A 12710-nucleotide genomic window follows, 5' to 3' on the forward strand; every position below is an offset into this window, starting at 1 on the left:
TTCATACCAGCATTTGAATCACGTCGTTCGTTCTCATAATTACGTACACGAATTAACCCGTTCATACGACATGGTACACAATTCATAGCAACATGATTCATATTTTCATGGTTTTTGTTTACTGATTTTAAAGAAAGTTTCAACCCAAAATACGGGTAAAACTATTTTATATGAACTGAAAAAATATTTATCCTTCTTTCAGATATCTATTTAATAATTAATTCTATTATTTTCATTCATGTTTTCCATTTTTTCTCACAATTTTGGTGTTTTCAGTATATTTTCAAATTTTTCTATTTTAATAATTAACGAGAGAGATCTGCCAACATATCTTTTTGGTATACAGACATTGCGGCAGGCATTTGATTTTTGTTTCTAAATTTGTACGCGAATTTGAAACGATGGACAAGTAATGCAAATGCAATGGAAGAGAAAACAAAATTTGCTATGATCTGAATGTATACTAGTCGTTAAACTGTTTACTTTCAATTCATATTTTGCAGTTTTTCTAAAAATTTTGGATTTTTAATACATTTATAATTTTTTATTTTTCCTGTCATAATTAATTTATTTCGATATATTCTCTCATTTGTTAGAGATGGGACATATTTTATCGTCGTTCTGAGAGTAATTTGTAATGTACAAAAATCGTTGTTCGTTCTCAAAATTTTGTATGGGAAATGAAGTAATTTGCTCTGTTCCAGAACCTGCAAGAATCTACTATTTTTTACTACGATAACATTTTTTCCTTTATGTTATCGGAAAAAATAGTAAAAATTAGTAGATTCTTGCAGTACTGGAACAGACCAATTGAGTCGTAATTTGGGGTCGAACAACGGATAGAGAGCGAATTACCGCTAGTCTGAACATGGCATAACGCTTTTACAGCCAATATTATTTCAGTTTTAATTTTAGAAGATATAAGGTGTTTCCGTTTACTTTTTATGTGAAAGTTGTCTTTTCCAGCAAAGATTTGCCGCATCTCTACGCGACTAAATGTGTCCTGAAACACGATTTTCGTATGCCTTGACTTTTGACTTAAAGACGGAAGAACATGCAACTTAATGAATTAAGCCAGAAATCCTCTTATGTGACGAAGCCTTTGGGCTAATCAGTTTTATTACAACCACAGTTTATACAGTTGGACACTAAGCCCACCTGATTGTTGTGTTCGTTGTCAAAAACATTATTGTGATTTAAAATACAAAGAAAACCAAATCACAATAATATAAAATCTATTAGTCCCGGTCCACACTAGTATGAATTTCATTAAAAAATTGCATGAAATTAGGCGTTCTTAGCTCGAATCCCCCCTACAGCATTTTTATGATTTTACTCTACTATGAAACTCGATCTAGAGACGCATAATTTCGTGTTAAAATTTCAGTGAAATTACTGTAGTGTGGCCCGGGACTTTTGTTTGTTGTCAAAAGTTTCATACGAAACTTTCCCCTTATTTTGGCGTTTATAGATCGAGTTCCATACTAAAGTGATTTTACGAAATTACTGTATTGTTTACACATGACAGTCAAAAATCCAAAACTCATGGTATAAGTAAAGAGGTAGATTTAAATGAAAAAAATCTATAGAACCCTTGTTTTTCTTGAATTCCTAAAACTTCAAAATAAAAGCAACAAGTGGGTTTGTTTACAATGCATTTTTTGAGCATTTTATAAAATGCGCGAAAAATGAATGAAGAGTTAAGTTTTCTCCACATAATCGAGTTGTGAATATGATAAACTGATTGTTTCAATGCAAATCTCACCAATTTCTTCCATACAAATGGTCTAAAAACAATTTTAAAAATCATTGAATTCGATTGTTTTTAAAATTGTTTGGCATATTATTCAAACGCCACACACACATACACAGTTTGTTTATATTGTTTTGAAGTTTTAGGCATACTCGAATGAAAAAAATTAAATTGACATGAAGCTTTGGCTAACCTTTCTTATTAAACCATGCCAAAACTTGTAAGTGTGACGTAGGCGTCCAGACAATTGCAAAAACAGTTGTAAAATTATGAATGAAAATCATCGATTTCTTTTCGTTTTTCGTTCACATTTTTTGTTATTGTTTATGTTATTTTGTTTTGAACACATTTCAATTATTTGCTTTGTTCCAGAACCTGCAAGAAGCTTCTACTTTTTACTACAATAACATTTTTTCCTTTATGTTATCGAAAAAAATAGTAAAAATTAGTACATTCTTGCAGTACTGGAACAGACCAATTATCTCACTTATTTTTACAAAAATGTCAAAAATTTGTTAACCCGACTGTCTGTGAAAAAATGATGGAGAGCTGAAAGACAGCCGACTTTTTAGTGTCATAAAGATGTACATATTCGTATAAAATTTGTCTTCTTGATCTTCATGAATTACTTAATTTTTTTAATGTGAACAAAAGAAATAAGGAAAATATTGATAACAACACAATGTTTGCGGAAATTGTACCTGTAATTTTTCATAAAGATGTACATATTATTTTGGGGAAATTGTACCTGTTGCCATTTGTACAAGAAACAATATTCATCAATTAATGATGATGATTTTTTTTTCTAATTTTCTACTAAAGCTCTCAACGTTTGTAACTAATTTAAAACAAGTGCGTTTTATTTATTAATTTTTACTGGTCCCACAACCCATAAAATATTTAATTTTCCTCAGAAATTATAATTAACAGCGTTTCGATTTTTAGTGATCCGTCAGTTGGAACACTACGATTTTTAGTGCTCCGCAGCCGAACACTACGATTTTTATTGTTCCATTGTTTTGATTTTTAGATATCCGGCAGTCGGAACACTAAAATTTTTAGTGATCCGGCAGTCGGAACACTACGAATTTTAATGCTCCGCGGCCGAACACAACGATTTTTATTGTTGCATTGTTCCGGCAGTCGGAACACTACGATTTTTAGTGCTCCGCAGCCGAACACTACGATTTTTATTGATCCATTGCCCAAAAATCATATCAGTAGTGGAATTCTGTAACACATTTTTTGACTTATCGACAAAAGTCGGTAAAATTAGAATGCTTATAATTTCGGTAACTAACGAAATTATTCGGGAGGTTAACAACCAAAATAAAGCTGTCGCTAAGTCGTACCGATAGCAATAGTGTTGTCAACTTTTATTGATACTTTTCATTCATAATTTTGCGTTTTAATGACACCGATTTTTGTCGGTAACTCAAAAAATTAGTTACAGAATTCCACTACAGGGCGTTTTTCACGTGTTCTATTAAATTTTATTTTTTAATTTGTATTTATTAAAAAAATATATAAAATATTTAATTTTCATCACAAATCATAATAAACTCATGTATTCACAGTCAGTAGTGCGATTCTCTAACTCATTTTTTAAGTTACCGACAAATGTCGGTAAAATTAAAATGCTTATAATTTTGGTAGTTAAAGATATTTTTCGGTAACTTAGCGACCAATAAAAAGTAGTCGGAAAGTTCTACCGATAGCAACAGTGTTGTCAACTTTTATTTGAACTTTTCATTCATAATTTTGCGTTTTAATGTTACCGATTTTTGTCGGTAACACGAAAAATGAGTTACAGAATTCCACTACAGAGCACTACAATTTGTAGTGCGCCATTGTACAACAACCGAATCAATGTTTTTCATATTTTCTACTTAAGTTCCCAACGTTATTAACTAATATGTATTCTCGTACATACATGGATTTAAGAGGTGTATCTGAGTTTTTATGTCTTAATTTGTACTTATCTCAAAATTTATTAATATTTAATTTTCCTCGCAAATCATAATAAACTCATATGTGGTACATTATGTTATTTTTTTGCACGTGGTACACTACGATTTTTAGTGCTCCACAGTCGAACATTACGATTTTTTATGCTCCATTGTCCAAAATTCAAATCAGATGTTTTACACATTTTCTTCTAATTTTTATTTATTAATATTTATTTATCCTATAAACATAAAATATTAAATTTTTCTCACAAATCATAATAAACTCATATGTGGTACATTATGTTATTTTTTTGCACGTGGTACACTACGATTTTTAGTTGTTCGTCAGTCGGAACACTACGATTTTTAGTGCTCCGGCAGTCGGAACACTACAATTTTTAGTGCTCCGTATTTGAACACAACGATTTTTAATGCTCTACAGTCGCACAGTACAATTTTAGTGCTCCATTGTACAAAAACCAGTCAGATGTTTTTCATATTTTCTACTAATTTTTATTTCTTAATTTGTATTAAGTAAAAAAAAAATAATAATATATTAAATTTTCCTAACAAATCGTAATAAACTCGTGTGTGGTACATTATCATTACGTTATTTTTTAGTGTTCCGACATGTGGTACACAACGATTTTTTAGTGCTCCGACTGCGGAACACTACGATTTTTAGTGTACCGACTGCGGTACCCAACGTTTTTAGTGTACCAAAAAGTGGTACACTACGTTTATCGTTGTGCTCCGGACCAGTATCACTAAAATATTTTTTAGTGTTTGTGTTCCGGAACACTAACGCTAAAAATATTTTAGTGATACTGTTCTCGGAGCGGTACACTATAGCTCTGTTCCTTTACGTGCAAGAATCTTCAAGTTTTACCACTTTTTACTCGAAAGGCGTTCCTTTACTTCAGACACCATACAATTCATATGGTAGCAGTTTAAACTTTTAACATTTTTGCCGGTTTTACCATTTTCAAGAGTAGAGGAACAGACCATATGTTAGTGTATTGTTTATTTTCGAACTCTGGTATGCAAGTTCGATCAGCTGATTTAAATTCTAATGTTTTGGGGCGCATATCTTGGCAAAAACATAAACAAACGCTATTAAAATAAATATATTTAAAAAAGGGAACAAATTATTAAATTAATTATGGAAAACGATGTTTGTGGTGATAAATGGAAATTAAAAAATGGTAGAAACCTTCAATTGTTAAATTTAATCTTTTCCGCCAACTTCTTTTTTATCAAATCAGCTGACTTCTTTGCAAGTTTTTGAAAATTGCTGTTCGATAACAATCTGCAAATTTTTTGCTTCGAGAGAGTAAAATTTGCTCTGTTCCAGAACCTGCAAGAAGCTACTATTTTTTACTACGATAACATTTTTTCCTTTATGTTATCGAAAAAAATAGTAAAAATTTGTAGATTCTTGCAGTACTGGAACAGACCAATTATGTGTGTTCGTTTACTTACAATTTGTACAAATTGTTACTGGATGTTGTTCGTTTACTTTACAGTACAATGCAAAAGACCTTAGCCGATTACGAGAAGTTACTGAACTTGTACAAATTTGTACAAATTGTTGAGTAAACGAACACACCTATTGATGGAGAGATGTTACTGAGAACTTGCTGAGTGTTTGCAAGTACTATTCACTTGCCAAGTTATCGTACACACCTAATCATAAACTAATCAATAGGTTCCTTAAAAAGGCAATCATTTCCCTGACTATATGATACGAATAACTATTCCGATCTTGCGAGATGAAAGTCGAAATTGAAGAGTAAGTAACCAAAATATGATATAAGGCCGCCATCAGACCATCTGCTTTTTCACATGTATGACATCAGCTGTTCTGTAGTATTAGTATACCCAAAGTGACAACATACATGTGAAAAAGCAGATGGTCTGATGGCGGCCTAAGTAGGTACAAAAATCGATAATGGAAAGTAAGGCTGACTTCCGAAACATCATAAAACTGCTTTGCTTCAATTATTGTTCGTGCATCGAAAAGTATTTTAAATACCCAGTTTTCAGTTTTCTAACTGATGCTTATTTTGTGTGTTTTCTTCGTTTCAAATACGCATCAGTGACGTTTTGGATTGCAACACTTTGCATTAATTCTATATCACAGCGATATGGAATAGTATGCTTAAGAGATTTAAAGACATTAACAAAGCAACTGACGAAATGAGCTTTAATCCAATTTACCACTGAACATCAAATTAGGAGGAAGCAAAACTACTATTGCAAGAACTTTATAGGTAAAAACTGGGGATTTGAACCACACATTGTTGGTTCGTGTGGGATTATGTGACGTCTTTGGTTGAGTAGTACTGGGGCCATTTTTTTAAAAGGAGGAAAAGAGAACGTACCGCATAAGTTATTTTGCTTCGTGTATTTATTGCCGTTTTTACTTGTTAAAAAATCGATATTTTTGCCGTTTAGGAAGACATTTGTTAACAAGACATTCGGCAAATTTGTCATGTGTATCCTTCGTTGTTTCCCGTTCGTTCAAAAAAAAAAAAAAAAAACAATGAGCACAACAGTTGACGAATTATTGTAAAGAGCCCGAAATGTGTAAAATAAAAAAGCAATGAGCACAACAGGTGACGAATTATTTTAAAGACTTCTCGCCCGCGATACTAAATGAGATATGTCAACATTTTTGTTTTAAAAAATATAGCAACGTACAGGCTATACTGTAACAAAATCATTGTTGTTGTTTTTATAACAATGTTCACTAATTTTTTATTTTATTTGATTGTTTTTTTTTTTGAAATTGAAAAATATGTTTAATTTGTGTTGAGATTTTTCTTTAAGAACCATATGTATTTCACAACTGCGTGTATTAATATTTCCTGGAGACTATTTACAAAAAAAAAAATAGAACTTTAATGTGCAATACTTTTAAAATAAATATTCGACACAGTCAATTCAAAATAGGCACTTACGGAAACTGATTCAAATAATTTTCATTCAAATTGTTTTTAATTTTTTTTCTAATTTGAACTTCTTAAAATAGGCTTTTCTATTTGACTTTATACTTACATTAATTGACACAACTTATAATTTCAATAATAATCAACATTTAATTCACAGCACTTAGTTTTTCAAAATAACAACTTGTAAAACAGATGCAAATATCTTACTTGACGAACGAACAAAGCGTTGAAACTGTATGTACACAAAGATACACACATACATACATGGGTAATTGATGCATCTTTATAGGAAATACTTTCCTATATATCTCTCTGTCTGGCACATCTTTGTTAAAGATCCATCAATAGGTCAAAACCCTTATTACAAAATTAAAATAATAAAAAAATTATGAAATCACATTTAAAGTAGAACAATGTCCGTTAAAATAAACATTTTTCCGATATTGAGGTAGACTCAATGGATACTTGAATATTTGAAATTGGGTTTGGCCATAAAAATTCTTGCCGTAGGATTTTTTATTAAGAACAACATAGGAAGGGCCAACGAAATTTTAAGTTGAACATGAAAATGTATTGTTTTATTTGTTCCATCACACAATTATAATGTGCGGTTTTCACAACTAACCACGTCAACATTTACAGTAAATCAAAAATATTATTTTTAGCAAATTGCATTTAGTCGTTAAAAATGGAAGGCAGTTATATTGATTTGCTTTCGGGAAGGGTAGATAGGATATTAGTTGCGGATATCACCTCATACCTCAAAAGTTCCTCAGTTTTTTTGTATTGAAACAAAGAACGCTTACCCAATATTCAAACCTGCCAAAATCCCACTTATAGAACGGTTACACTAGAGCTTTTGCCGGATTAATCCACTACGAGAGGATTTATTTGACGTTTGCGTCATGGAATTGAAATTTGAAATCCAAACCCACTGGGTTGATCCGGGTAAGTATAACCGGGGTATTAAGGATTGCAAAAGGATGCCCCGTCATGATACCAGTGGACTATCTTCATGAGGAGACAATTTGTTATAACCTTACCTTTGAGAAGAATCCGAGTTTCATCAAAATTTAAGGATGTTATACATACATGTCTAATATACACAGGAGATGTGGGCAACCACGCTGAGCAACGCTGAGCAATTTGTTTGTTATCTTTGCCCCAATTTTAAAAAATGCGGTCTTCAGTTTTGGATGCCCGCCATCATACCCATTGTACCACTACGTCTGTATAGAGACCGAACATATATTTCATTTCAATATTGAGGATAATCTTTTTGGAATTGATTGGGATAGTCCTTTATTAATACGTTTTGCTGTAGTATTTTGAATTGTAGAAAAATTAAAATGTTAGAAGTATTTGAAACATACATATTTCTTATGTATTTTACTTGTAAATAAAAGTATAAAACAGTCAATAAAAATAATTTCAATAATAATTAAAATAAAAGACATCAAGTACAATTAAAAAATAACTGTATAAAACAAAGTTGTTACAAAGAAACATTAGAAGAAGAAAGAATTTTTTCACTTCTCCTTATTTAAAATCATTTGTCCATCTTTCATTTTAATACGTCCTTCTCGTACCAATTGTTCAGCTTGGGCCTTTGTAACACGCATACGTTGTATACGAACATTTGTAGTAGCACCACCTGATGAAGATGATGTAGATGGTGAAACATTTAGTGAATTATTTCCTGATCTTGGAGATTTTGTTGTATTTGGTGATTGTTTTGCAGCATTGGTTTTATTCTCCACCGATGGCGCTGGGGTTTTTTTAACCGTTATACCTTTGGGCATTTTCATAAGGGAATCTGCAATTGATGGTTGATTTTTATCTCTTGACTGGGGAGTTGTTGGTAACTTGCGGCGTAATTGTTGTTGATTAGAATTTGGAATTGCTGCCGAAGTTATTACTTTATTACTTTCTATTTGGACTTTCATTTTATTACTTTCGATTTGGATTTTTCTTTGTTTAAGTGGTATTAAGAGACTATTTTCATTGTTGTCTTCTTGTTCTTCGACTACATCTTGGCCTGGAGGAGCAGCACTTTTTATTATTACTTGATGGATTATTGATGGTGAATCTTTTTCTGTAAAACATACATATAGAGGTTAGTTTAATTTTAAAGATTTTGTATATGGAAATTAGGAAGAACTGTCATTTTATTCTTCCTAATTTCCTTTGGCGGAAATTCTATAACAATTCAGAGCTTAAGTCTGCTTTAAGGACACATGACCATGTAACATCTTTACTACATGTAACAAAGGGGTCCTCCACAAGAAAACATTTATATTGCTAAAATCCGCAATTCATGGACAACTTGTGAAAAAAAATCTGTTTTGAATATCGTTTTACCTTTTTTAATGACAATCTGTTCATTATTATTTCCCCCCGCCGATTCGATTGACTCGTCCAATAGTATTTCATTAACACTTTCTTGTAGCGTCTCATCAATACCATCGCTCTGTTTCATACGTCGATTAGCTTGAATACGATCATCTTCATGATATGCTTCCATTTCTTGGGCATGTTCCGTATCAATATGTTGTTGCAATTTATCCGCAACAGTGAAGATTAAATCACAAAATTCACAAGCGTATGCCTCACCAACAGAATGTTCACCAATGTGAGCGTTAAGTTCTTCCAAATTGCCAAATACTTCCTTGCAAAGGGGACAAGAAAGATTATTGGCATCAGCATGTGTGGCTGAGTGAGTTATCAATTCGTCTCGTGTTTGGAAACTTGCTGAGCAACGGCTACACATGAACGATGGTGTATTGGTTTTATCAACATGTTCCTTGTGGGAGCGCAAATGACGTGTCAAATGATGTGACAACAAGTACGACTTGTTACAATATTTGCAAGGATATGGTCTTTGGCCAGCATGTGCGGTTAAATGACGAGCCAATTTACTGGGAGTTGAGAAACTTTGGTTACAATATTGACATGGATAGGGTTGTTGTCGTGAATGGACAACTTCATGGCGTTCCAGGCCTTGCTTAAATGCAAATCCTTTGTTGCACAGCTTGCATTGGAATGGACGATTAATCTTGTGGCGTTCTGCATGTTTTTCCATGTCCTCTTTCGATAGGAATGGTCGTTCACAAGTTACACATATAAACTTGGGTATTTCGGTATGTGATTTCTCGTGTCTTTGCAAGAGAGTGGAACGTGAAAAGGACTAAAGGAAATAAAATTTATTAATTCTTCATGTTTCATGTAGTCTTAACAAAAAAATTACCTTGTCGCAAGCTGAGCACTTGAAAGGTCTTTCACCATTGTGCGTAAAGACATGTCGTTGCAAATCGTATTTGGAAAAGAAGCTTTTATCGCATTCCTCACAATCGAATTTTCTATCACGTGTATGATTCTTCATGTGTAGATCCCTAAGTTGAAGCAAAGGAAATGAACGATCACAATGTGGACATGGATAGACTTGTGTATCGATAACTTCGGCATTCTTGGGATCTGATTCATCTTCATAGGGCTGATTGGCATCGAGAATTTCGGCAACAATTTCCATATTTCCATCTGAATCCTGTTTAATTTTGGGCAAACTTAAACGTGGTTCATTGTCACGTCCAGCTTCTTTATTCAAAATACGTACTGATGATTTATTCAATAACTTTGGCTTCGACTTAAGGCCCGTGTCTAATATAACAATTGGCATCTCTGTTTTAATGTCAGGGGTTATGATTTCTCCAACATCTTCTTCAACCTCTTCGGATTCCATTAGTTGCTGTATATCATCCATGGATATTTCGTCAGTATTTTCTAGTTTATCCAATAGACTTATGGTAGTAACATCATCATCTTCACTAGAAATTTCAATTTTTGGTCGTATTGGTTGAGGGGGTTCAGGTTCTGGAACTGGTGTTGTATTCAATATTTTCTTTATTTGTGCTGGTGAGTCTTGGTTTTGTTGGTTCGGGACTCTCCTGCCTCCTGCTGTTTGTTGTACACGAATTTGAGTTGTTTGTGTAGAAAGCTTGTTGATAATTGTCGGTTTTTGCTGCATAGGACGAATTAGCACAGGCAAATGTAATGGTTTAGGCCATTGACCAGTCAATGGAAATTGTCGCAACAACGTATCAGCCTGTTTGCAAACTTGCTTGAATTGATAGCTGAATTCAAAAATTGCCGTACAATCGGAACAGACAAAGCTGGGCATACCATCATTGCTAAAGACCTGTAAACAAACATTCATTGTAAATGGAAATTATTAATTTTGAAAGAATAATTAACTAAAAACAACTTGGGGACAGTATGATAAATCATCCTTAATTCTTCCAAGGATATATTTGGTATCATATGTGACCTCTTCATTCCTAACGATGGGGCATTTTGCAAAGCACAGACACTACATTCACTTTTGTATTGTGAAAAAAACTACAGTTGATACCGATACCAAAGTTTTGCACCACATTCAAGTGGCGGGAATGTGGGATCTGTGCTAAACTAACAAGACGCATCATTCACCACATCAGCTGTCCGGGCAATAATATAATAATATTTGAATATCACTAAATACCTCTTAAAAGACTACATACCTCTATCGATGCAATTGCCATTATTTGTATGGGCAACGGAGCTGAAGACTTAATTCGCGTATCACGCATATAAATATTAGTCAGCTTGGGAACTGTTTCACACAAACAAAAACGACATATTTTCCTCCTCTTCAACTCCTGTTGTAATGTTTCTTGGTCCAATTTTTGAGACATCGTTCAGTTTTAAAGTAATAATACTAATCGGGAATATTATTTCAATTACTTTACAATTTCAGTATTTTTTTCGTGCTTGGTTTTACAATTTGGATCTTGTCTTCTCTCGTAAAAAAACCAAGCCACAATGAATATAAATTCTATAATTTGCCTCGTGGCGGCGCTGTTTAATGTAAATAATTCATTCACAATAACGACTGTTAATGAGTTGAATTCTCTTATTTTTTAAATAAACTGTTCGCGTAAGTGCATTTACTTTAAAATGAGTGGATATAATAATTACATTCTTTTTTACTTTTATCAAGGAATGTTGTTATTGTGGAACAAATAAGATTTTTTATTTGTTTTGAGGTTTAATTACAGTTGCTAAAATTTGTTCATAGGGGCGCTAGTTGTTGTGTAGAGTACAGAGCAAGTGACAACGACGGCGATGGCGCTATTTTTGGTCATATGGCACTAGGTTACTTTAAACTATGTGATATACGCATTCTAAAGGAGTGTTTACACTAGCTTTGTTCCAGAACTAAAAAGTTTTTACAATTTTTATCACTTTTACACATTTTACCTGAAAAGGCGTTCCCGTACACAAAAAAAAAATTGTTCTCTTTAAACAAAAAATGGCGCTGAATGACGCTCTCTTTAAAAACTTTTTACACGACAAATTGGGGCGAGTAAAAAAATAGTAACATGGTTGCCGGCGTCTGATTGGCTGATACGCCGACTTTGACATTTGTTCCAGTTTTTTGACGTATTTTCCATTTTTCCTTTCCCGAACTATTTCAAACAAGTGAGCCTAGGCTATAGTCGGGTCGGGGCCGACTATGTGATACCCTACACCACTACCCCTGTTCATAAGCTTTTGACTAATAAAATTCAAAATATTAAAATTGGGATAGCTTAGCGCCTTTGCTCTGAATGTCTTCATTAACACAGGTCAATTTTTTTGAAACGCATTTAAGTGCATCGACAGTACAACTCAAATAAAAAATGGAAAAGTGGGATGTATGCCAACCATCAATAGGCTTCTTTCTCCGTTAGACCCCCATCAACCCCCAAAATTTCGTGAGAATCCGATCAAAATTTCGTAGTGTGATAACACAAAAAAGGAAAAAGGGATGCATTACCGACTATTGCGCTATCTCTGTTGTTTGACCACCTATGACAACCTACTTCACATCGTTGTAAAGGTGATATTTTCTACTTTCCTTGCCAGGTTTTGCTTTCGATATACCTCCTACAGAAGAGAGATATTAACTTTGAAATAAAACGTTGGTCTTTTTTCCAAATATTTTTTTTTCACATTCCGACCCCTGAATAATATCCG

At 33.1% G+C, this 12710-nt stretch overlaps 1 protein-coding gene across 1 annotated transcript; it reads right to left on the minus strand.

The window, feature by feature from the left end:
* Positions 1-7932: 7932 nt before the first annotated feature.
* pita lies at positions 7933-11794 on the minus strand. Its single transcript, XM_073990836.1, has 4 exons — positions 11213-11794; positions 9904-10851; positions 9018-9843; positions 7933-8751 (listed from the first exon to the last, which is right to left on the minus strand). The coding sequence occupies exons 1-4, from the start codon at positions 11384-11386 to the stop codon at positions 8186-8188; spliced, it is 2514 nt and encodes an 837-aa protein (XP_073846937.1). The 5' UTR covers positions 11387-11794; the 3' UTR covers positions 7933-8185.
* Between the last annotated feature and the right edge of the window lie 916 nt (positions 11795-12710).

This window comes from Musca autumnalis, unplaced genomic scaffold, assembly GCF_047663935.1.
Source record: "Musca autumnalis isolate F117 unplaced genomic scaffold, ASM4766393v1 scaffold_5, whole genome shotgun sequence".
NCBI lineage: Eukaryota > Metazoa > Arthropoda > Insecta > Diptera > Muscidae > Musca > Musca autumnalis.

What these genes read in the sequence shown, in the direction of transcription:
- pita (XM_073990836.1), bottom strand. Translation starts at nt 11,386, where the DNA reads ATGTCTCAAAAATTGGACCAAGAAACATTACAACAGGAGTTGAAGAGG. An exon ending in TGGCAATTGCATCGATAGAG is followed by an intron (nt 10,852 to 11,212) that starts GTATGTAGTCTT and finishes GTTTGTTTACAG; the next exon opens with GTCTTTAGCAATGATGGTAT. An exon ending in AGTGCTCAGCTTGCGACAAG is followed by an intron (nt 9,844 to 9,903) that starts GTAATTTTTTTG and finishes TATTTCCTTTAG; the next exon opens with TCCTTTTCACGTTCCACTCT.